At 36.7% G+C, this 24,218-nt stretch overlaps 2 protein-coding genes and 1 long non-coding RNA gene across 4 annotated transcripts; 2 read left to right on the forward strand and 1 right to left on the reverse strand.

The window, feature by feature from the left end:
* Positions 1 to 1,272: 1,272 nt before the first annotated feature.
* Positions 1,273 to 14,592, forward strand: thbs3a (thrombospondin 3a). The gene is made up of 23 exons (XM_026283551.1): positions 1,273 to 1,557; positions 2,485 to 2,691; positions 3,027 to 3,280; positions 3,357 to 3,459; positions 3,568 to 3,594; positions 3,682 to 3,764; positions 3,842 to 3,893; positions 4,870 to 5,018; positions 5,179 to 5,319; positions 5,974 to 6,048; positions 6,139 to 6,291; positions 7,569 to 7,679; positions 8,050 to 8,157; positions 8,453 to 8,612; positions 8,704 to 8,822; positions 9,439 to 9,491; positions 9,658 to 9,860; positions 9,941 to 10,119; positions 10,518 to 10,566; positions 10,643 to 10,839; positions 10,945 to 11,117; positions 13,913 to 14,052; positions 14,230 to 14,592. The coding sequence occupies exons 1-23, from the start codon at positions 1,482 to 1,484 to the stop codon at positions 14,289 to 14,291; spliced, it is 2,874 nt and encodes a 957-aa protein (XP_026139336.1). The 5' UTR covers positions 1,273 to 1,481; the 3' UTR covers positions 14,292 to 14,592.
* LOC113115872 (uncharacterized) lies at positions 14,294 to 17,128 on the reverse strand. The gene is made up of 3 exons (XR_003293952.1): positions 16,095 to 17,128; positions 15,106 to 15,320; positions 14,294 to 14,432 (listed from the first exon to the last, which is right to left on the reverse strand). It is a non-coding gene; the product is annotated as an uncharacterized LOC113115872 (long non-coding RNA).
* A 95-nt stretch (positions 17,129 to 17,223) lies between these two features.
* hjv (hemojuvelin BMP co-receptor) lies at positions 17,224 to 23,858 on the forward strand. 2 transcript variants are annotated; one of them, XM_026283552.1, is made up of 5 exons: positions 17,224 to 17,318; positions 19,207 to 19,259; positions 19,411 to 19,572; positions 20,496 to 21,001; positions 22,889 to 23,858. In XM_026283552.1, the coding sequence occupies exons 3-5, from the start codon at positions 19,470 to 19,472 to the stop codon at positions 23,504 to 23,506; spliced, it is 1,227 nt and encodes a 408-aa protein (XP_026139337.1). In that variant the 5' UTR covers positions 17,224 to 17,318; positions 19,207 to 19,259; positions 19,411 to 19,469; the 3' UTR covers positions 23,507 to 23,858. The 2 variants fall into 2 exon arrangements, with proteins under 2 accessions (XP_026139337.1, XP_026139338.1); XM_026283553.1 differs by having other exon boundaries at positions 17,243 to 17,318; positions 19,207 to 19,272.
* Positions 23,859 to 24,218: the final 360 nt, after the last annotated feature.

Consider the following 24,218-nt stretch of genomic DNA (forward strand, 5'->3'; position numbering starts at 1 on the left):
CATTTGGGTTGTGCTCATTTTCCACACAGGGATTGAGGTGGGGAAGCGGTGGGTGGGGTTATGCTCTGAACTATGTGTCATGGACCAAACTGGTTCTGGTTTTGTTCAGGGGGTAAAACTTTGATTCATGACTCCATTGTGAAGATTTTACTCAATACTCATATTTTCCCTTCTGGGACGAGAGCTTGTTTAACAAGCTCCTCATTTAAAGTGCATTCTGATGGTGCTTAGTACAAAAAGCTGAACAATTTTTATTTATTTTTTATTTTTTTTCGGCTTGCAGGGTCCAGTAAAGCTCAAGTATGACAGAACTGTTCCCCCGACACCTGCTGTTAAAAGCTGTTTCTAGGGAAACTCAGAGGTAATGAAAAATAAACATCACCCCAGAACAGACTGTCGGGACTGGACGCTGAAACTGAACAGCACTCATACTGCTCTGCTTTGAAATGTCAGCAGCATTTTCTTTAAGCCTGGAGATTGTGTTTGCAAGCAGATTGGCACAAAATCAAGAGAATGATGTATTTGTGCAAGAATAGATGTCAAAGCCAGTGTTTGAATCTGTTCTTTTCCCAATACAACAATTCTTATGGTATTACCATGTGTATTGTTTTATGTAAGCTATCATGAATTGTCACTCCGAAATTGCTAGTAAATTTCACAAATAATTACAGTACCACATTAATGTGACATTATGAGACTAAGACAGTATGTTCTTTCAAAACATCCTCCAATTAACTTTTACAGTGTTAATATATATTTTTTTATTATTTTTTTTTACAGTTTTTACAATGTTTTAATATCAATGAAAGCATTTGTATCTCAGATGTTTTAAAATGTGTGAAAAAAAACGTAAAAAAGTGCATACACTAATTCTACAAAAGATGTATCATTGACGACACTTATTAAATGTATAACACACACACACACATATATATATATATATATATATATAAATCCAATTGAACCACAAAGTTTGCCTTGCTGCTAAATTTTTAGTTTCGCGAGACAAAACACGAGACACACACGCTGCATAATTTGTGATACTTTTTTTCAATTACTTTTTAACTACCGTTTTTTTTTTTTTTCAAGAGTCAAACATACGTCCATGGCTGTTGCACTGGGTTTTGAAGACAGCTTGTCAAAGTTAAACATTAAAAAACCTTCTGGTTTATTTTGGAACGCGGAACGCGTCCTTTGTTGACGCCCCCTTGAGCCTATGCGTGCTATCAATTTTGCTTGTGTGCTTTTTCACGAGATTAATGTGTTGTATGATGATGAGGAGGGCGGATTCAGTTCTCAGAACAGCTCATTCTCTCCTTCAGTAAACGCAGCTCTCTCTCTCTCTCTCTCTCTCTTTCTCTCTCTCTCATTCCTGTACAGCGCAGGTTTGTTCCAGTGGAAATATTTCGTGTTTCAATGCATCGCTGACGAATCTGTTCTGGATATTTTCTGCATCAAATTTGCGTGAATTATTTGTAAACATGAAAGTTTGGGTCAGTCTCTTCGTGTTTATGTTCGTCTGGTTCGCAGAGAGCGCACAGAAACAAGATGTACCGGGTAATTATTCAATTTATTGGTTTTCTTTTTTTTATATAACTCATAATTATTTACACTGACCTCTCTCAGGGAGTTGTCAGTTAATATTCTTTATCTTTCCTTTATACCGGTCTGTGTATTTTAAAGTCATTTCATTTATTTGCTGTCTTTAATTTGTATTCACTCTTGTTTTGAGAAAGTTTGAGACCTTCTTATAGAAGAAGAGTCAGGGGACATGATGAGAGTAGGTTATTCGAGGAGACTGTAGTACTACTAGTAAGCTATAGTAAATTCCTCATTTACTCACTAGGTTTTTTTCTTCTATGAACGAGTTGACCCAATTTCAAAAACCCAGTCCAAATGATTAATTCACAAAAAGGTCTGATCAAGTTCTTCAGTTCATCGCACTAACTTTTGATATATTTTTTTAATTTAACATTTAAAATTTTTATTTAACCAATCAAATTAAGAACAAGAACTGACTGGGAAGGAACAAAAACTATTAAGAATAATTTAAAATAAATTCCATGCATTACAACAGAATAATCACACATAATATACATGATGTATTAGAAAAGACATGAATTCTAAAAAGCTTGCCAGATAAAATAATGGAATTATTGTTTCATATGATCATCACTGTATAAGTTTGCACGTGGCTGGTCACCAGAGAGTTAAAAAAAAAAAAGTTTGACTTTACTGTTTAAGAGTCACATTGACTGCTTTTGTGGGACTTTTATTGCTTTTCATTTTATTGGTCGTTTTGGTTCTTATTGGAGTTTGACAGCTGTGCTCATTATAAACTGTCATTGTACAAGAAATGAGTGAAATATTCAGCAAAAATTCCACATTCTTGGAAAAATAACAGGACAGGATATAAATTTGGGACAACATGACATCATTCATTTACTGTTCCATTATGTGTCTGTCTCTGTTTCGCTCTCTCAGTGATAGACGTGTTGAGTTTGGAGGATGTGAAGCAGACCGTGGCTGCGGTGGAGAAGATCTCTTTAGCTCTGAAGACTCTCAGTGATGTGTATGTGATGTCTTCCTTCCGTCTGCCTGCTAAACTGGGTGGAGTTCTGCTGGGCCTCTACAATAAGCAGGATAACAAGAAATACCTGGAGGTTGCCATCATGAGCAAGATCAACAAAGGTAATAACATTTTTTTGTAATCTATTATCACAATCAACTTGCTTTTTCTCTGAAACTGCATTTCTTTTCTGTTGACTTCACTGCGTATGCTGTTGTATAATGTTGACCAACAGCCAACAGCATGATATTTACATTAAAATATGGCTCCATTTTGATGTGGAATGCCCACTTTTTGACCATCGATTCATTTTTTTAATAAATAAAATCAAGTCCTGCCCTACATTTTCTTATTGAATATTCTTTTTCACTTGTAATAACATCACATCACAGAGATCAGATGGGTTGCTGATTTAGTGTCTGCTCAGAACATCTCTAAAAGGTTTGTTTTACTGTAGTTCTGGTCCGGTATGTTCGAGAAGATGGGAAGCTGCACACAGTAAACCTGCAGAGCCCAAACCTGGCAGACGGACGGTCTCAGTCAGTTATACTCCGTGTGGGTGGCCTGCGCAGAGAGTACCTGAGCCTCGAGCTCTATGTGAACTGTCGCCTGGCTGACTCTGCCCAGCGGCTGCCCCCATTGGTCGCTTTGCCAAGAGATGCAGAGCTGGTGGAGATTCGTAATGGCCACAAAGCATACACTCGGATGCAGGTGAGACCAACATAATATGATGTCTTGAATTATGTTTTCACAACACCTGCACTATCATTCAATTGTTTTCGTCCAGGGTTCAGTGGAGTATCTTAAACTGGCTCTAGGGGGCACTGTTGCCCAGGCTGGGGCACTTACCGACTGTCCTTTTCAGGGGGACGCCTCTTCATATAACATAGGTCAGCCAACATTAACAGAAGATTTTACAAGGAGCTTGAATATGTGGTATTTGATTGCATCCAAAAACTTTGTCTGAAATATGTTTTGTTTAAAATGTTGTTTTTCAGTGAACGGCGAGGTTAATTCTATTCTAGGTGAGTGGACATTGGTGAAGGCACGTTCTGCAATTTGTTAGTTTTGTATTTATTTAATTCGAAGATCTTTGGTACTTTTTTGTACAGGTGACCACACTAAAGCTCTGATTGGCCAGCTGATCATCTTTAATCAGATCTTGGGAGAGCTGAGAGAGGACATCAGAGAACAGGTGTGAATGAGTTAGTGTATATATGTGAGGGAATCTGTTCTGAACTTGTTTGATTTATGTGTTTTTGCACTATTTAGGTGAAAGAGATGTCGCTCATCAGGAATGCTATTCTGGAGTGCCAGATGTGTGGTGAGTAGCAACATCAAATCATTAAACCATCCAGACATGGGCTGCAGTCAGACAGCAGAAAAAAAAAAGCTTTTCAGTCCTATTTGTAGTGCGAATAGCTGTGTTAAGAAAGAAAGCAATCACCAGAACAACAGGTGAAAACTAGTTGTTTGTCATGCCTTTGTAAATTCCTGACAGGATTCCTCTTGATAGATTTATATTATTATTATTATTATTATTATACAAACTTTTTATTACATTGGGATCAGAGAGTCGAAATCAAAACTTTGTGGTTTAATTGCAATTTAAATGAACTATTTTCTGTTTTAATACAATTTATTCCTGTTACAACAGCTGAATTTTCAGCATCATTACTCCAGTCTTTACTGTCACACGATCCTTCAGAAATCTTTGTAATATGCTGTTTTGCTGCTCAAGAAACATTTCTTCTTATTATTATTATCATCATGATTGTCATGTTGAAAACAGCTGTGCTGCATACATTTTTTGAGAAAGCCATAATACATTTTTTTTTCAAACAGTTAAAAATAAAGATTAAATATTTATTAAAATTGCTGAAATAATGACTGCCATTGTCTGCCATTTTTCAGGCAAACAGAAAGCCTCTCCACACACCTCCCAGTATTTAAAACAGCAAACAGCGTAATCTAATTCAACTGTCTGATCTTTTATTTAATGATTAAAATACTTATTTCAGATCTAACACATCTGGTCGAAACTAAGACACTTTCACATAAAATTGAATCAGGAAGTCAATAACAAGGTCATGTGACAATGTTTGAAATGTTTTTCTGTTTATGTATTCTGTTTCAAATACACCTTTTAATATTAGGCACTTTACAGTGCAGGAAGTCACAAATATAGCCAGACAGAGGGTTTTATATTCTTTAGTTTATTCATAATTCACATGAGATTAAATTTCTTGTGCTTATTGATTCTTATTGACTTATTATGATACAATGTCTCTGGTTTGAAGGATTTCATGAGCCGCGTTCCCGTTGTCAGCCCAACCCCTGCTTTAAGGGTGTGGGCTGCATGGAGACGTTTGATTTCCCAGGGTACCGCTGTGGCCCCTGTCCCGAGGGCATGATAGGGAACGGCACACACTGTCAGGATATAGATGAGGTGGGTGAGGGCATGTGCTGTTGGTTTTATCTTTGTATACTGATAAGTCTTGGTCCAGAAACCATTGTAACTGGTTATGTCTGTGTTTCAAAGAGATTTGAATAAACATGCCTTTGCATTTGTTTAAGCTGTTTCATATTAGCATGTCTCTCCCCATTAGTGTGCAGAGGCTCAGCCATGTTATACACCAGGTGCATGTGTCAACACAGAAAAAGGTTTCACCTGTGAGCCCTGCCCGCCCGGACTGTGGGGTCCTCCTCTCTCTGGATTCGGTGTGGAATATGCAAAGAGTCATCGTCAGGTACCGTGCATCTATTTGATCAAAGTTACAGTAAAAACTGTTGCATTGTGAAATATTACAATTTAAAAGAACAGTTTTTTTGTGTTAATAATAATTTTTAAATGTAATTTATTTCTTTTTATGGCAAAAAAATTACTTCTTTTTACATCATTACTTCAGTCTTCAGTGTCACATATAATTCAGAAATGATTATTATATGCTGATTTGCTGCACAAGAAAAAATTAAAAGAATTTTTATGAGCTGCGTAATATTTGTGGAAACTACTATGAAATGTTTTTTTTAGGATTCTTTGATCAATCGAAAATTCAAAAGAACATCATTTACTGTCATTCACAAAATCATTTGTAATATAAATGTTTTTATAGTCACGTTTGATCAATTTAATTCATTGAAATTTGTTATAAAATGTCAAATAAACACTAATAAAGTGACCCTAAAAAAACCCTAAAAAATATAATTTTCCTCTCTATAATCAAGTGAAATAAGTGAAATGCGTAATTCAAATGTTTGTAATTGTCAGTGTTGTTTAAGAGTCACCTTTAGCTCCAATGGCTCTAAAATTATTACGACACTTAAAAATGCCTGAATGCATTAGATAGCAAAATAACAAAACATGCAGCAACTAGTGTCTTTTTCTGATGAATTTATTTCAGGAATGCTCTGATATGGATGAATGTCTTGATTTGGCCAATGCCTGCACACCCAACTCCATCTGCGTCAACACCATTGTGAGTATGAGTCATAAAGCGCCAGTACTTTTTCTCTGGAATCATACAAAGTGTATATGTTAAAATGGTTAATTTCTTCTCCCTCCTTAGGGATCATATCGATGCGGTCAGTGCAAGGTTGGATATGTTGGGAATCAGACAGCTGGATGTTTCCCTCGGAAATCGTGCGCTTCGCTCAGTTTCAACCCCTGTGACACTAACGCTCACTGCATCATTCAGCGGAACGGCGACGTCACCTGCGCTGTATGTCTACACAATACACATACATTGTGTCCTAACTAGATGCAAAGTGTAAAGAATTCAGAGAAAGATTGCAGTTTTTCACACAATCACATCCAATTCAAATGTATTAGATTCTTAAAGGGGGGGGTGAAATGCTCGTTTTCACTCAATATCCTGTTAATCTTGAGTACCTATAGAGTAGTACTGCATCCTTCATAACTCCAAAAAGTCTTTATTTTTATTATATTTATAAGAGAAAAATAGTCTGTACCGATTTTTCCCGGAAAAACACGAGCGCCTAGAGGCGTGACGTGTGGGCGGAGCTAAGGAATCACGAGCGCCCGTAGGCTTTTGTGTTGAGAGCGTTTGAAAGCTGTGACACAGATCCAGAGGCTGAAATTTAACAAGAGCAGCATCAGCAAAGGTGTCTCTATGTGGTATGTACTGAAACCTTATATATTTGCTTAGCGGTTTTGGAAAATGACTAAGTTCCACTTTATGTCGTCTTTTTTTTTTTTTTAAGCTGTACATGTGGAAAGTGCAGTTTGATGACAACATCGAATGTTGTTTACTTGATGTGCTTACACGCTGATAGCTAAGTTAACAACACTGAGATATTTGAAGCAGTTTTACTCACCGCATGCGCTTCCAACACACGATCGTGACCCTTTTTCGTTGGGATTGCATTATCCTTCAGAAATAAACGATGTGCAAATCCGAAATGCAGGGAACAAACAAAAACACTTGCACACCTCCGTTGATGCTCTGTAAAAATAAACTCTATACACTGGTCTCTTAATGCTGTTTCTCTTTTGGTAATCTGTGCAGGGTTGTCTTGCCCTGGCAACCAAAAACACACTTCTTTTGTGACATTTCGCGACGTTCTCGCTCTGATCAGTGAATGTCTCTGCTCTCGGTGCTCTGCTATACGGGAGCGCGCTCTCTTCCGGCAGAAGTGCCACAGGACCCATATAAGGAAATTCCGCTCCATCTAACGTCACACAGAGCCATACTCGAAAAAAACTTTCCGAAACTTGTGACAAACCGGAAGAGTTTTTTTTGGAACAAAAATACTCCTTCAAACATACAACTTAATTTTTTAAACTTTTTCCATGTTTAGCATGGGAATCCAACTCTTTAACAGTGTAAAAAACTCAGTATGCATGAAATAGCATTTCACCCACCCTTTAAAGCTGTAGTTCAACCAAATATGAAAACTCTGTTATCATATTATCTGTATCATATCTTTATTGCATCGTGTTCAAGTTTCCTAGTGAACTTCTGTATGATTCTCTTAGTGTAATGTCGGATGGGCCGGTAACGGTCACACCTGTGGGAAGGACACGGACATTGATGGTTATCCGGATCGCTCCTTGCCCTGCATGGACAATGACAAGCACTGCAAACAGGTCTGATACTGGCAGTCATTTTACCCACAATCCTTCTCCCTGCACACACTGATGCTGTATAAACATTCATAAACTGATGTGACTTTTTATAATTATTGGGAAAACACACTATTTATTCTGATGGTTTATACACTTGATTCTTTCCAGTTCAAGTACATGTTTTACCTTTCAGGGAAATTAAGCTATTCATCCTAGATGAGGTAATGGGTTTACATAAACCAAGTTTGTTTTTGTGTTTATGTTTGGACATTTATATGATAGATTCACTGTAGCTTGCAGTCCCAAAATGTTTCCCATGTTGGAATGCCGTATTTATGCTGCTATTGCTTGAAGCGTTGCACTAGGGATGTTCATTTTGTGTGTTTTTCAGGACAACTGCATCTTCACGCCCAACTCTGGTCAGGAAGATGCAGACAATGACGGGATTGGAGACCAGTGTGATGAGGATGCAGATGGAGACGGGATAAAGAACGTAGAGGTGTGTTTCTGGACCATCCGAGCAGTGTTGTTATTGTTAACCAAAACTATTAAAAATCAGTTTCATTATTTGAAATATATTGAAATATAGATGCAAGATGAAAATGCTAGAAATTAGAAATGGGAACTGACTGAAATGTACTAAAATTATTAAAATAAATCTGAAATAAAAATAAACTGAAGCTAAATGGAAATATAAAAACTATTAAAAATAACAAAATTACTAAGATTAAATATGAAAATAAAAGCTTATTCGAAATACTGTAATGCTATATAAATATTTAATTCTTTTTCAGGATAACTGTCGGTTGGTTTCCAATAAAGATCAGCAGAACTCTGACACTGATTCGTTCGGTGATGCATGTGATAACTGTCCCACCGTTCCCAACATCGATCAGAAAGACACTGACAATAACGGAGAGGGAGATGCTTGTGATGAAGACATCGATGGAGACGGTAAAGACTGTTCAGTTTGATAAAATGATTTTTATTGTGTCCCTACAGGACCATCTTTGTGTGTGTAATGATGAGTGTGGATGTTTTACAGGAATCCAGAATGTGCTGGATAACTGTCCCAAAGTGCCGAACCCGATGCAGACGGACCGGGACAGAGACGGAGTGGGGGATGCATGTGACAGCTGTCCTGAGATCAGCAACCCCATGCAGGTACTGCATCTCAACTTAGCTTATTTAAAACTTTTAAACTTGCATTATATCTCGATGCAGTCTGTAAAAAGAAGTTCACCAAAAAATTATGACATCTGTGTCATCATTTACTCACCCTCATGTCCTTCCAAACAAGTGTGGCTTGTGGAAAATATAAGAAAGCTATGTAAAGTAAATCACATTTAAGACTGTTTCTACTACAAAGCTGTCATATATCTTAAGAAGACTTTAAATTTAACACACATTTCAAATTGACACATTTTATGATAATTTATAGTGTTTTTTGTCATTTTGAAACTTAATAGCACTCAGTTTTTGTTAAGTTTTGGTTTCTGATTTCTACTTAGTTATTTTAGTACTTCAACTTCAACTTGTTTCAGTAAGTTATCAAAGAAACATTTCTAATTTTCCTTTAGTTATTAATTTAATAATTAGATTTGATTGTATTTCAGCTACAATGTTTATTCCGGTTTGAAAAGAAAAAGGAACTACTCCTAAAACAAATAATTTGAGTCACTAAAAAACAGCTAGTTCTTGCTTCTGCAGTAAATGATCTTTTCATATACTTATGTAGAATTCATTGAATGAAAAATAAAGTCATTTATTACTATTGCAGACCGATGTAGACAATGACTTAGTCGGGGATGTTTGTGACACCAATCAAGACACGTGAGTAAACAACTCAAATGTAAATTCAAACATACAAATCACACAACTGGCAGATTATCCATTAGCCTGTACAGTATATGGTAAGACTTCTGCCATCTAATGTCTAATAGTTGCTAGTAGTTCATTTTCAGTTCAGCTTATAGTGTTTAATGTTGTGTGTTTGCAGTGATGGAGACGGACACCAGGACACTCGAGATAACTGCCCCGACATTCCAAACAGCTCTCAGCTGGACTCGGACAATGACGGCATCGGAGATGACTGTGACGATGACGATGATAACGACGGGGTCCCGGACAATCATGCCATCAACGGCATCGGACCCGATAACTGCAGACTTATTTCCAACCCCAACCAGAAAGACTCAGACAGTAAGAGCGTTCATATCCACTAATGGCTAGTAATCCTCCTGATTAATGATTGCGTTATTCCTTTCTGTCTTGTCATTTAGGTAACGGAGTCGGTGATGTTTGTGAGAATGACTTCGACAATGATGCGGTGATGGATTTGATTGACGTGTGTCCAGAAAGTGCTGAAGTCACACTTACAGATTTCAGAGCCTATCAGACGGTCATTCTGGACCCGGAGGGTGACGCTCAGATCGACCCCAACTGGGTGGTGCTCAATCAGGTAAAGCATCATTCCTTCTGCTCTCATTGACACAAGATGCTGTTCTACTTTTTTTATATGTATATATATATATACATATATTCATATATATATATACATATATTCATATATATATATATATATATATATATATATATATATATATATATATATATATATATATATATATATATATATATATATATATATATATATATATATGTACTTATGCCTTAAATATATATATATATATATATATATATATATATATATATATATATATATATATATATATATATATATATATATAAAAACATAGAAATGGTTATTCACGATGTCATGAATATTTATAGGTGAAGTCTGTTAATTTTCGTACTTGTTTAAGTGCTAATATTAATACAGATTAATTATTGTTTCAGGGTATGGAGATTGTTCAAACCATGAACAGTGACCCGGGATTGGCAGTGGGTAAGTTTGGTTTCAGTAATCAGGAGCTAAACGCCCAGTGGACTTTCACATGAAAATGGAAATCACTTCTCCTCAGGTTATACAGCGTTTAATGGTGTGGACTTCGAGGGAACTTTTCACGTTAACACGGTGACTGACGATGACTACGCCGGCTTCATCTTTGGCTATCAGGATTCGTCTAGTTTCTATGTGGTGATGTGGAAGCAGACCGAACAGACGTACTGGCAGTCGATCCCCTTCAGGGCCATGGCTGATCCTGGACTGCAGCTCAAGGTGCAGATATTGCTTAAATTGCTTTGGTTCATGGAAATATACTAGCTTGCTAAACTCTATTTGAGCTTTTAGGGAGTAAGGCTTTAAAAGTCTGTGTTTGTGTAGGCAGTGAAGTCTCGTACAGGTCCAGGTGAGTTCCTTCGTAATGCTCTGTGGCACACGGGGGATACGGATGGGGAGGTGAAACTGCTCTGGAAAGACCCACGAAACATCGGCTGGCAAGATAAGACCTCGTACCGGTGGCAGCTCAGCCATCGGCCACAAGTCGGGTACATCAGGTGAGATCTCCTACAAATGGGACAGTTGCAAACACAATATACATTACCGTTCAAAAGTTTAGGGTCAGTTAGATTTATACTTTTATTCAGCAAGGACGCATTAAATTAATCACAAGTAAAAGTAAATGTATTTATAATGTAACAAATGATTTCTATTTCAAATGAATGCTGTCCTTTTGATCTTTCTATTCATCAAAGAATAAAACATTTCCAAAATATTTAGCAATGCAACTGTTGTCAGCATTGATAATAATAAGAAGTTTTTTCTTGAGCATCAAATCAGCATATTAGAACGATTTCTGAAAGATCATGTGAGACTGAAGACTGAAGAAATTAATTATTTTAAGATGTAATCAGGGCTATTAGTTAACTAAAACTAATACCATAAAAATTTTTTATTTGAAATAAAATAAACATTAACTCAAAATAAAATAATATTGACATGTACAAAAATGTAACAAAAATATAACATTTACTTAAACCCCAAATACTACTATAAAATGAAAATACATATGCAAATTATACAACTCAAAATATTAATAAAATCTATATTACTGTTTCAGTGATACAAAAATAAATAACTGTATTTTCAAACAAATTAATGCCGCCCTGGTTAGCATAAGACACTTCTTTCAAAAAAATTTAATAAATATTTTGAAAGGTGGTGTAAATTATTGTAAACCATCATTTTATACATTTATATATATCTACATATATATATATATTTTTTTTTTTTTGACAATTGACAGCATGTCAATTAAATTCTATTTGAACTGGTGCATTCCTTAGTAAAAGTAAGTTCCCTGCTGAAACAACTTTTCTGTCTGTTGGATTGTGGGTTGTCTTTGTCGTCACAAGAGGGCGCAAGACCAGCCTCGGTCATCGACTGCACTGGCAGCTGATGGAAGCTTGTGCTGCTGGTATACTGGAGAGAGGGAGAGAGGGCGGTGGGAGGGTTGACTAGTTATCCTTAAAATTTCTTCTCAGTCGTCCCCTCCTCTTTTGTCCCCTCACACCCCTGAGACTCTGCTGAGTGGTTGGGCCCCCTGGCTGCCCATTGTTGTGGTTGCCATGCCATTGAAATCCTTGGCAAGAATTTTCTTGGTGCCTGTTCATATGCAGATCCAACGGAAACTACTGTAGTGGACGGACCGTTAAAGAAAAAGAGAGAACGGACCGCAGAGGACAGTTAAACATGTATTGTGTATGATTTCCTGAACTGCGTAATTTCTTGGCATTGTGTTGTAAATCAGATGCTCTTTGCCAAAGAAATGACGAATGAACTCCAGCAAAGGCTAAAAAATGTGATTTTAATAATGTCATAACAGAAATTGATTTCAGTAACTTTTTGTCTTATGGTTAAGCAGTTCTGACACTTTCAAACTTTGAGTCTGCATGATTATTTAAAAAAAACTTCAGATCGAAACTTTCCCAAGTTTATAGTAGTTATAAATACTTACAGGAAGAGAGAGCTGTGTGGAGCTCTGTGTGTGTGTGTGTGTGTACGTACACGTGTACACAGTTTTGTGAGACAATGTGTAGTCAAAGCTTTGTAAGGGCCCTTTCAAACACACACACATAAACACACCTGCTTTGTATTCAGTGAGAGGAGTGAATAGAGCACTGGAGTTCAGTCCACACACACACACACTCACACTGGATTGTGCTGCAGACATGCTCTTCTCATACATAATGCAATTTAAGTCCAGCCTGCCGCTAAATCAAATCAGATCTCATTTATTATCAAGTAATTAGAGGGTGAGCAGGTGGAGTTTAGCAGCGGCTGTATTCAGACCGAATATTCTAGAACAACGCTTCTCAACTGCTAGGTTGTGTCCCAAAATTGGGTCAGCAATGGTAAAAGTGAATAATAAAATTCAACTAATCTTATGAGTGTGCATTTAGGATGGCAAATTAAAAAGGTTTTTAACTGGGAAGAGCAAATGTTTCAAAATACTGAAAAAACAATACTGTTTTTATATAAGTGTCGTTTATTCCTGTTATGGTAAAGCTAAATTTTCAGCAGCCATGATCCTTCTGTTGCTGAATATTTATGTGGAAAAAGATTAGGGTAAGATTTTTTTTTTCACATTCAATTCATCAAAAGTGACCAATCTATAAGATATGTAACCAATAATAAGAAATATTATTAGTAATTGAGCACCAATAATAATTGATAATAACGGAGCACTGTATCCGCATATTAGAATGATTTCTGAAGGATCATGTGACACTGAAAACTGCAGTAATGATGCTGAAAAATTAGCTTGCATCACAAGAATAAATGACATTGTAAAATATATTTAAATACTAGTTATTATTACTAGTTATCACATAAATGCAGTCCGAGGGGACATAAGAATCTTAAAACCTAAGTATTCCAAACTTCCCCTTTGAAGCAGTAGTGTATATTTGTAATTTATTATTGTTATTAACAATTATATTGCTATGAATTAAAACATTACACACACACACACACACACACACACACACATATATACAAAATAAATAATAATAAATAAATATAAATAAATAAATATATATATTTATATATAAATATATACATTTATGTAGTTGCAAAAATTTTAATTTTTTTCTCTATTTATGCAGTTTGTGGTACAATTAATAAATCTCAGTGTTTGATCTTAAGGATGTTTTTGCTTGCTGGTAACAATTTTGGTATTGTTTACTTTATTTTCAATATTCTATCTCGATCCAGTCCTCTCCTGACAGTAGTATTTTTCAGTCACATATATAAGAGGGCTTTCATGTGTGCGCTTGTGCTCCTGTTGCAGGGTGAAGCTGTATGAAGGCACAGAGATGGTGGCTGACTCTGATGTTGTGATTGACACCAGTATGAGAGGGGGCCGTCTGGGCGTGTTCTGCTTCTCTCAAGAGAACATCATTTGGTCCAATCTGCGCTACCGCTGTAACGGTAAAGATTAAACCACTCTTTCATATTTAAATCATGATCCCCAGATCCTCAAAGTCTTTAAGAAATCTGAAATCTACAAATTCTGAATAAAAGTTGTTTATTGACAAAAAAAAACAAAAAAGGATTACAATAATAAAACTACACACTCAAAAAGCAAATGAAACATATATTTTCCAGATACTGTTCCAGAGGACTTCACTACACACCGTAAACAGGTTCTAATGCACATAAAGGTGTGAGAGGAGTGAGACGCCCTCCGTCTCTCTCTCTAGACCCTCTGAAACCCAGCGTGGGGCCACTGAACTCCTGTGTGTGAGGGGCCAAACAACCAGGAAAGATGAGAGATTTACCCAGCGTATGTGTCACTCTGGATGAGGAGACTGAATGAAAGGAGAGAAAAGACTTTTATTTTACGTTTTGTGCGTTTATGTGTGTCATTGCGGAGCTGTATGAGTGTATGTTTGAGAGAGTCCATTAGCGTTTGTTTGCATTAACAATGAAATAAAGGGATATGATGTATTTTCTAAAACACAACAAATACCCAAATGGTCCTATAATCATTATTAATACATGAAAAAAACACAAATCAATTCTAAAAATACCCAAAATGACCGTTTTAATATGTCAACCCCAGAATTCTCTTGTTCTGTATGCTATTAATGATGAATGAGAGCTAAGCTCAAGCATATAGAAATAAATTAATTTAACATTAGTTAAAATACAAATATATTAAACATTATATTTGAATATTTACAAAAACTCTTGAAAATATATTTTATATCAACTCAAATGAGAAATGTATGCTATGTTTGGAATAGCATGCTTGTATACTCTTACTTTTTTGTGCAGTATGTAGTGTAATGCGCACAATATGCAAATTTTCTGTATACATAAACGCATAAACACTTGAACTATCTATTATATTTTCCAAACTGTGCAGTATACATCAGTGCACACCGTATGGAATACTGTATGCAATGCAAAAAAGTACACAGATTATGATGCATACTGCACAATATTTAGTGAGTAGTTAGTAAACTGCCTTATACTCACACCTGCAGTCTGGCGCCGCCCTAGTGGTTGAGCTCTTCACAAGCGGCTGTTGTGGCGGGAGATTACTGCGGGAGTCGCGTGTTCCTCGTGGTCAGGGAGGCCGGGACGAGTGCAATATTGGCGGGAGATTGAACAACAGTGCACAACATCCCACACCTGCCAGACCCCAAGACTACAAACACTCTCTCTTAAACACTTCAGAGTTCTCCTCAGAACTATAACACAGATTAACACAAATACAACTTTTTTCTCTCTCTGTAACAAGTTGTCACATATCAAGTTTGAAACATTTAAGTTATTTTTAAATAAAAATGTTCGCTTGTTTAATATATATATATATATATATATATATATATATATATATATATATATATATATATATATATATATATATATATATATAAATTAAGTGAGGGCCAATGCAGCAGGTGGGTATTGGAACCCATGAGGCCATTGGAACCAATGTTTGCATCGTGTAAAACTTTATGAATATGAAGTATACTTAAAATCATGTTTCCACCAAAGTTTTACAAGGTTTTTTTTTGTCTTAAAGACAATCAGACAGTAGCCTAATGTAGTATTCTTATTAATACGTATCAGCATGTAAAACCTGTACCACGACAAAACTATCACAATATATTTTTGTCATATACTGCCAGATAAATATTTTACGTTTAACTTTCGTTTTCTTTTTCTTTTAAAATTCAAAACATCGCGAAATCGTAATCGTCCCAAGTCTTCTGACGAACGTCACCGCTAGTTGAGAATCACTGTTCTAGACGACCGGTTGCTTAGTAACGGGGTAACCTGGTGACAAGCCAATAGTCCAGCAGAAAAAAAAGCACAACACAAAAGATAACGTATGTCTATAAAGAAAAGAAGGTTGTTTAAAATAACAAGTCACTAAAATAAATATCCTCAACAAATAATAATAATAATCAAAAAATATAAAGTTTTTCTCCTGGTCCAACAAGGAGGTTATGACTTACCAAAATTTACACAAAGTTCCCCAAACGCTGTGTTAAAATCACCTCGCTGTATCGGATATCGCTGTTTGTTAAGTTTTTATTTTGGTAAAGTCCGGTTTCATGCTACTGGCGCGTCTGCAGAGCGGTGCTTCTGCTTTTGCCCAAAATGTGAGGGGCACAAAAGGACCTGCGGCCCCGCAGCGCCCCGCCTCCATCCAGCCAACAAAGAGCCTGAAACTCACTGATGCATGCATGCATACTGCAGACAACAGAGCAGATCACACTCTAACACACACACACACACGCACGCACACAGTCCTAGATCACTGTGATGCACGCAACAGACACTGAAGATGCCAGCCAAACCAGCTGCATGCATCGTTGTGTGAAAGTATGCACGGAACATCTTTATTTATCTTTATTGTTTATTTAAGACACCGATCCAACAACATCTTACAATTGTTTTAATACAAAAAACTTTTAGGCGTTAAAAGGCTGGTGACCGCGATGCACTTCGGTGTTTACAGCTGGTCAACGCCGCCACCTGCCGTACGTGCATTGAACTGCAGCTCTTTGCGGCGTCCCGCTAAATGAACCCAAAGATGGGCGAACACATCCTCAAACACCACGCGTATTTAACACCAAACAGAGAACCGAGACAGAGAAAGCACACAAACAAGCCATTCGCTACTCTTAGGCTTCTAAAACCCTTTTAGAGTTTCATTAGGACATTATTTTAAATGTTTTTATTTATGTTTTCTTCGTGACTGTTTTCAACGCTGTCTATGAGGTGATTTCAGGACACACGTGACTATGTCTGTCACTTTTTTAAAAACCTTTTAATCGAAGACTTTCGATTAAGGTTGAATTTCTTAATATATTAATAGAAACTCGATTCATTGGATTCTTTGAGCTTATTATTTGTTATTTGTAGGCTATCCACTTTATTTTGCAACACAGAAGCAAACTATTTTCTTTAAATGTGCGAGAATTTCGCTTCAGTTGCCGCTATAACTTAGCGTAAAATAAAAGTACAGTAAAGGGTAAAACTGTTTGCGATAAAACCCGGTGATGATAGATTAAAATAATATATTGACTGGAGCAGCTCTCTGTCAGCTGGTGCGCGTGTGGCAGGTGCGCGCGGCGACGGTGACGCGGGGGTCACACCGCACATGAGCGCGTCACAGTCAGACGTGATTGGGAAAGATCTCAGCGACGGTATACAGGAATGAGTCCTCTGATTCTGTGAGTTTCTGTTAACAATATAACTATTTAATTTAATGTCTGTGTTTACATTGTAAAAGTTATTTTTCTAAGATTTTTAAAACTCCAAAATGTATCTTTTAATTTGATGCGTGACTGCTGTTTCTTTGTAAGTGTTTAATGTATTAGTAGTGTCTGAGTGAAAATTGTTTATATACCAATTTTAATTTAATCTTAAAACTTGAGAATAGTTACGTTTCTGCATTAAACCATACATTATAATAATCAGAATAAAAAAATAGGCAAATTAAGTTCTGTTTTTTGAACATTTTTTGAGTACTAGAGCTTGTCAATTATATAGCACACATCAAAATACTACAGTATTACTACCTGATACATCACTGTACTATGGTATTGCAGTAGAAATTGTGTGCTGAATAAAGTACTGTACCATAATACACTAACTGTAATACCATGATACATTATGGTAGGGAATTATTATTATATTTATGATATGATAAATATATGTAAATATGATTAAAAACACACATTTTTATACATTTTCAATGTGCATTTCTTAATTAGTTTGTTTTAGCAACATATTATTTTCCAAAAGGTCTGGATTGAGTAATTCTGTTTTGTTAACTTTGTGAAATAATGAGTAAGCATTGACATGAAGACTAATAATAAGAAATTATTTAACACACTGTAAAATTATAAATAAAAGTTTTCTCAAAGTTGTAAATGAAACATTATTAGAATAGGTTTCATAAGAAAAATCCAATTTCAGTCTTTCTACTTAAAAATTCACTGGTTAATTCAACATAGTCATAATTGTGAAAATTACTAGCAGTTACTCAGTGGAAACAGTTTCAAAGTAAATCCTATGCCATTTCTTTTTTTTATCAGTGAAAGAAACTTTATGTTTACTTTCAAACACACACACACAAACAACCAGAGTAATGCACATGTGCAGGCTGTGCCACAGACAGTCACGTCTAACAGGAAGGCAGGACCTGATTCACAGGACTCTGTGTTCTGTGTGAGACTGAAACAGAAGCAGCTGTTTGTAGGAGGATCCTGTTTCCTGACACCTTTTGTACCCGATGAGCATTTAGACACATTTGGAGTGGAAACGAGCTCTCTTTAAAAGTGCTGGCACACCAGATTCACCCTGTTTCCACACGCAATGCACTTCAGTGAATGATTCTGAAGCGTTTCGATGAAATTAGACAGCAGAAAGGCTGTTGAGTTTCTGCTGTGTGTCTCACACCTGCTGCTGTACCACAGAGCTTTCAGTCTATTTCCACTGGGGCAGGTGCTGGAGGGGCAGGCCGGTGTGGTGGGGTATATTTAGACCCCCCTATTTCTGCCCTGCAACTCCCGTAACTGCCGGCCCATCAGCTAGAATAAATATCAGCTGTCAGTGTTGGAGTAGACAGGAAAAAAAAAGATGGAAATGCAATGCAACTACAATGTGATTTTAATGAGACTTAAGATCTTTACTGAAAATGGGCTCCAGGTTCGTTCTGTTTAAACTAAATGATTCAAGTCTGTTTTGACAGATTGTTCATATCGGAGCTGTTGGTCAAATGCAAACACACATCTAGGACTGGAGTTTACTCTCGCGTTCCACCACTGTTTGTTCTCGAGTCTTAATAAATAACGCATCAGTGGTGAGAGTCCAAACTGCAAAATATCCCCCAGCACTGAGAGCTTTGCTTTGAATCCTCTTTGCATGAAAGTTTATTTCCATCAGAACTCATCTGATCTATTACCTCTGTACAGCCGTATTCATACGGATGTGAATTCATGGTGGTCTTGATTCACTCTGTGTTTCACTGGCTGTGGTTCACAGCATTTACACAACAGTCCACAACACTGTAAATGCATTGACTGCCATTCATCAGATTCTTCTTTCTCTCCCAAGGCTGGTCAACATGACATTATCAGCCTCTTGATGGAGCTCAGGAACTCGATCAGGTGAGATCTTGAGGTAAAAGGTTTGCAGATACCATATAACTGTATACTATGTTGTTTTATCATGTGTGATGCCTGTTAGTTGAATGCCCTTATACTTAGAACTGAGATTAAACACAAGCATTTTTCTCCCCCGTGTGGTTGTTTTATATAGTGTGCTTCAGCACCTGTGCAGGCAGCTGTGAGCAGGCCGTCCTGCCTGTGTCTGTATGGATGGGAATGGCAGCATCAGCTGTTGGTGGGAATCACTTACACACAACATGGAAACACATTCTGATCATTGTTACGACGCTCCTGCTCTTAAGTTCTCCTTCAGGTATCAGTCTCTTTTTATCATAAAAAAAAAAAAAATAGGTTAAATTTTATTTTAAGTTGTCCTTGTTAAAGTCTAATTATACATTTAAATAATGAGTAATAATAATTAACTACATGTACTTATTATATGGTTAGAACTAGGGTTTGGCTTGGGGTTACTTGCATGTAATTATGCATAATTTATTGTTTTTAGTAAGTACATGTAACGTGCAACAAGGACACCTTAAAATATGTATTTAAATTTCAGCTTCAACTTATTTTAAATCCTTTACCTTATTAATAATTTACAAGTGTTTTAAATGTATGTTTCTCCACTTAATGTACATTTTATTTCAAGTTTATTTATAAAGGTTTTTAATCATTTCAGTTTGGAATAACAAGACTGTATTGGATTTATTTATGGTGGTCCAAAACTGTCTCCCTGTTTATCCTCACCAAAAAGTACAGTAATGGTAGCAGATATTATTATGTAGTATTGTAATAGTAATACAGTAATATTGTGGTTCTTCATGCAGTTTTTGTTAGTATTGTTTATATACATATTACAGTATTTATGATTATTTAAAATAATATTTTATTTTAAGTTTTAGTCATTTTGTTAAATTTCTTTGTAATATTTATTAGATTTTTTAATTTTTCAGTTTAGATATCATTTGTTTTTATTTCAGTTTTAGTTATTCATCTTATTTAAAATTTGTTGGCATGGAAACATTTCAAATTGTATCCCTAATTTTATCTCGAACAAATATTGTCCTATCCTAACAAATCATACATCAATGGAAAGCTTATTTATTCAGCTTTCAGATGATGATTTCAAAACATTTGAAATCATTTGACTGCTTTTGTGATCCTGGGCCACATTATTGAGGGAATTCTGGAAATTGAGCCATTAACATTGTGATAAAAAAAATTCTTTCCCTGCAGTATGTGCACAGTGTCGAATCTTGCAATGCAACTCTGATTTCGTGGCTGCGACTCTTGAAATTGGTGTCATTGGAGGAGGGGGTAAGGATGGAGCTAATGCTGTCTACTGCAGCGCCCTGCGGTCCTATGCGCTCTGCACCCAGCGGACAGCCAGAGCGTGCCGTGGAGACCTGGCCTACCACTCTGCTGTTCAGGGCATCGAGGACCTGCTCATCCAACACCGCTGCCCCCAAACAGGCCCAACGGCTCAGCCGCGGCCCCTGCCCAAGCCCCCTCTCTCAGGCAACGGATGCTTCTATGAGAAGGGGTTTATGCAGAAGGAGGGCCGGGCCCCAGAGTACCTGCACTGTGGGGTGTTTGGAGACCCTCATATCCGCACCTTTAACGAAGAGTTCCAGACATGTGCTGTGCAGGGCGCCTGGCCACTCATAGACAACCAGTACCTGTACATCCAGGCCACCAGCACACCCACTAGAGGGAGCTCTTACATCACCATACTCACAAAGGTTTGGGAAAAAAATCACATGCACACCTTTATCCTCTTTTATAAATCTCAGATTCGCTTTAGAGTTTATTAAAGTGCCACTATTATGGGTAATGAAAGGTTCATATTTTGGATTTGGGAATCCTCAACAACAGCTGACCTGCATGCAGGGTCAAAAAACAATTTCATTGTCTAGTAATATTCATTTATTTTTATCTTATTTCCTCAACAACTCCCAAACGATTCGCTCAACGATTCATTTTTCCAAACCCCTCCTTTGCATGATGCTAATCTGCAGTGATTGGTCTGCATTATCATTCAGACCAACACGAAAAGAGCAACAAGTGTGAGGGCAATATGCTAATGTTTCATGTTGACGTCAATATGAAATGGCTTGGGATATGTTTTAAAAATGACTCGTTTCAATGATTCAGAGTTGACTCTGTCTTTTGAGAGACAGTTACTATATACACGGTGCACTTTCAGATTTAAAACTTTGCAGGATGTTTTCATTCACTTAGAGCTGTGTTAAAAAGGTAATTTTCAAAAATCCATGATAGGGGCACTTTAAATAATGATATATTTTTATAGTAATAATAATTACTATTTCTCAGAAATTGGTTGTATTTTACTCATTTTAAATAGAAAACTGCGTGGACTTAATTGCTTCTAGTATTTACATATAGTCTGGTCTAATCAGAATCTTAAGTTCAAGTTTAATAAATCTTTTGAACAAGAACTGCTCAGGTTGAAATATGTGAAAGTTTTTTATATCTAATATTTTTTTTTTAATATAGTTTATATCTTGCAAATTAGATTTTTTTCCCCTCAGAATTGCAAGTTTGCTGAATTTTTTTTTTTTTTTTTTTTAATTCTGATTTTACATTAACGATGTAATTAATTGTGAGATATTAATTCGCTATAACACAAAAAAGCTAACGTAGAAATGCACAACAGAATTTTTGCCTTGATTTGCAGACTGGATGCATCAACTGTAGTTGCCAAAAGTCAGAGCCAGTCTGCAGATTTCGGGCAGTTGGAGTTGACAGATTCCACACTCAGACTCAGATTATTTAGCTCGTCTATGGTTCCATCCAGTCAGAAGATATCAAACATTTGTCATACATCTAGAACAAATGTAGTTTTTATTTCTTTGAAGATAAACAAAACACTGGATTTTCAAGTTACATTTGCCAATATGCTAATGTATTTTTTGTTATAATTTTTTTTTTACTTCCAGTAAATAATGTACATCATTGGAGTTCAAATGAGAAAAAGTTTGGGAATCTCTGATCTACAGTAAGTGGGTCATTCTTAACCAGAAGAAGCTGATTTTAAGCTGGCATGGCTGTACACTCTCAAGAATAAAGGTTCTAAAAGGAGTATTTATGGAGATGAAAGAACTTTTTTTGGTTTCCCAAAGAACCTTTCAGTGAACAGTTCTTAAAAGAACCATTTAGTGTGAAGAGCATTTTAATAAAATAAAGAACATTTTTCAGCGGTACCCTCTTAAGCAGTGAAAAGGTACAATAAATATTAAATGATTTTAATTTGCCAATAAAAGATCTTTATTTTTAGCAGTTTATACTAGGGGAAACTGTTAGAAGACACAAACACTCACTTTTATTGTGCTATAAAATGCTCCAGTAGCCTATTACTTTTATCTACTTTAACACCCAATCAAAGTCTTCCCTTTCACGCGGCCTTCCAACTGAGAGGGAAGTAACAGATTTGTCTTTTTCAGAACTGCTGTTCAGTGCTTTCAAACATACAGGGTTGCGTTAATGATATTCTACAGCCTGACATCTAATGACGAATTGCCATGAATAATAAATAGGACATGCATAATGAGAGATCCTGTTTGAATGTCCTCCACCTGACAGTTTTCCGCTCTCTGGTTCTTTATCAGATCACGGTAATCTTGAAGAACTGGCGCGAGTGTGCAGAGCTGCAGATATATCAAGCGGAGCTGGATAACGTTCCTCCGGCGTTTGTGGATGGTTCTGTTACCGGTGGTGACCGCAGAGGGCATCAGAGCCTGCGCGTTCACTCTCACGACCCTGGCCGACACGCTGAGATCTGGGCTACGCACATCGGGACGATGATAGTGGTTCGCCAGGTCGGCCGGTCGCTGAGTCTGTCCGTGCGCTCCCCTCGTGCGATCGTGGAGTCCTATACACCTGAGCAGGACTTGCAGTTGTGTGTATGGGGGTGTCCGGTCTCGCAGCGTATGGAGACGCCCTATGTGCATCCGTCCACACCTGCGTACACACACTGCTCCTCACTGCTTCCGGTGCAGGATGTGTATTTCCAAGCTTGCTTGTTTGATCTACAGGTCACTGGAGATTTGAACTCCAGTGCATCAGCTGTGGCTGCTTTAGAGGATGCTCGTGCAATGATCTCGAACCCTGATAGGGTTCACCTGCTGACGGGCAGGGCAGGTAACAACCCTCCATCATTGCCAGTGGCACTGGCCTTAAGCATCCTTGTAGAGACCCTCAGATGTACTTTCTTGGGCCCAGTGTGACATCAAAAACACTGCACTAAAACATGCCGTATGTGATATTTAAAGGATGTTTATATTGTTGTTCAATGTTTACATCTCAGTGGTTTTGGAGGTTTGTGGTTTGTGAATAGAGGCTGTCCGAACGGCCGTGGAAAAAAAATAATTTTATTGTATTTGTTTCAGTGTTACATGCACATAAAGTGTGTGAATTATAAATGTAATATATTTGTGGATATTTGTATCTGGATAAACGTGAACAATCTTTGAAAAAATAAGCAAATGTGAGTGACTTGCTCATGCATCTCTGAATGTTTTCTCAAAGATGAAATTTATACAGGTGTGTATTTACAATAAAGAAAAATGTACAAATGTTTCCACAGCCAACACAGCATTAATTAATGAAAGTCATCATTAATTGAATTTTTATTATTTTTATTCTCCTCTTATTACAGTTATTTATTCAAAACTAAAATAAAGAGTATTGACTTATTTTCCTGTCAAACTTATATTATAACTTCTTGTAAATTATGAATTTGGGAAATTTGCCAAGATAATCTGATTTTTTCCCCCCTGTTTTCGTCTTTGTCCAATGCTACAGAAAGCCTGTGGAAGACCATGAAGATCTCCTGTGCGATTCTCCATTATCGTCTGTTGTTTAAAGTTACAGTAATTCATCATTTATGCTCATAAAAATAATTTATAATGGGTGTGAGATGCAGGCTTCCGTTTCATT

Source organism: Carassius auratus, chromosome 16 (assembly GCF_003368295.1).
Source record: "Carassius auratus strain Wakin chromosome 16, ASM336829v1, whole genome shotgun sequence".
NCBI lineage: Eukaryota > Metazoa > Chordata > Actinopteri > Cypriniformes > Cyprinidae > Carassius > Carassius auratus.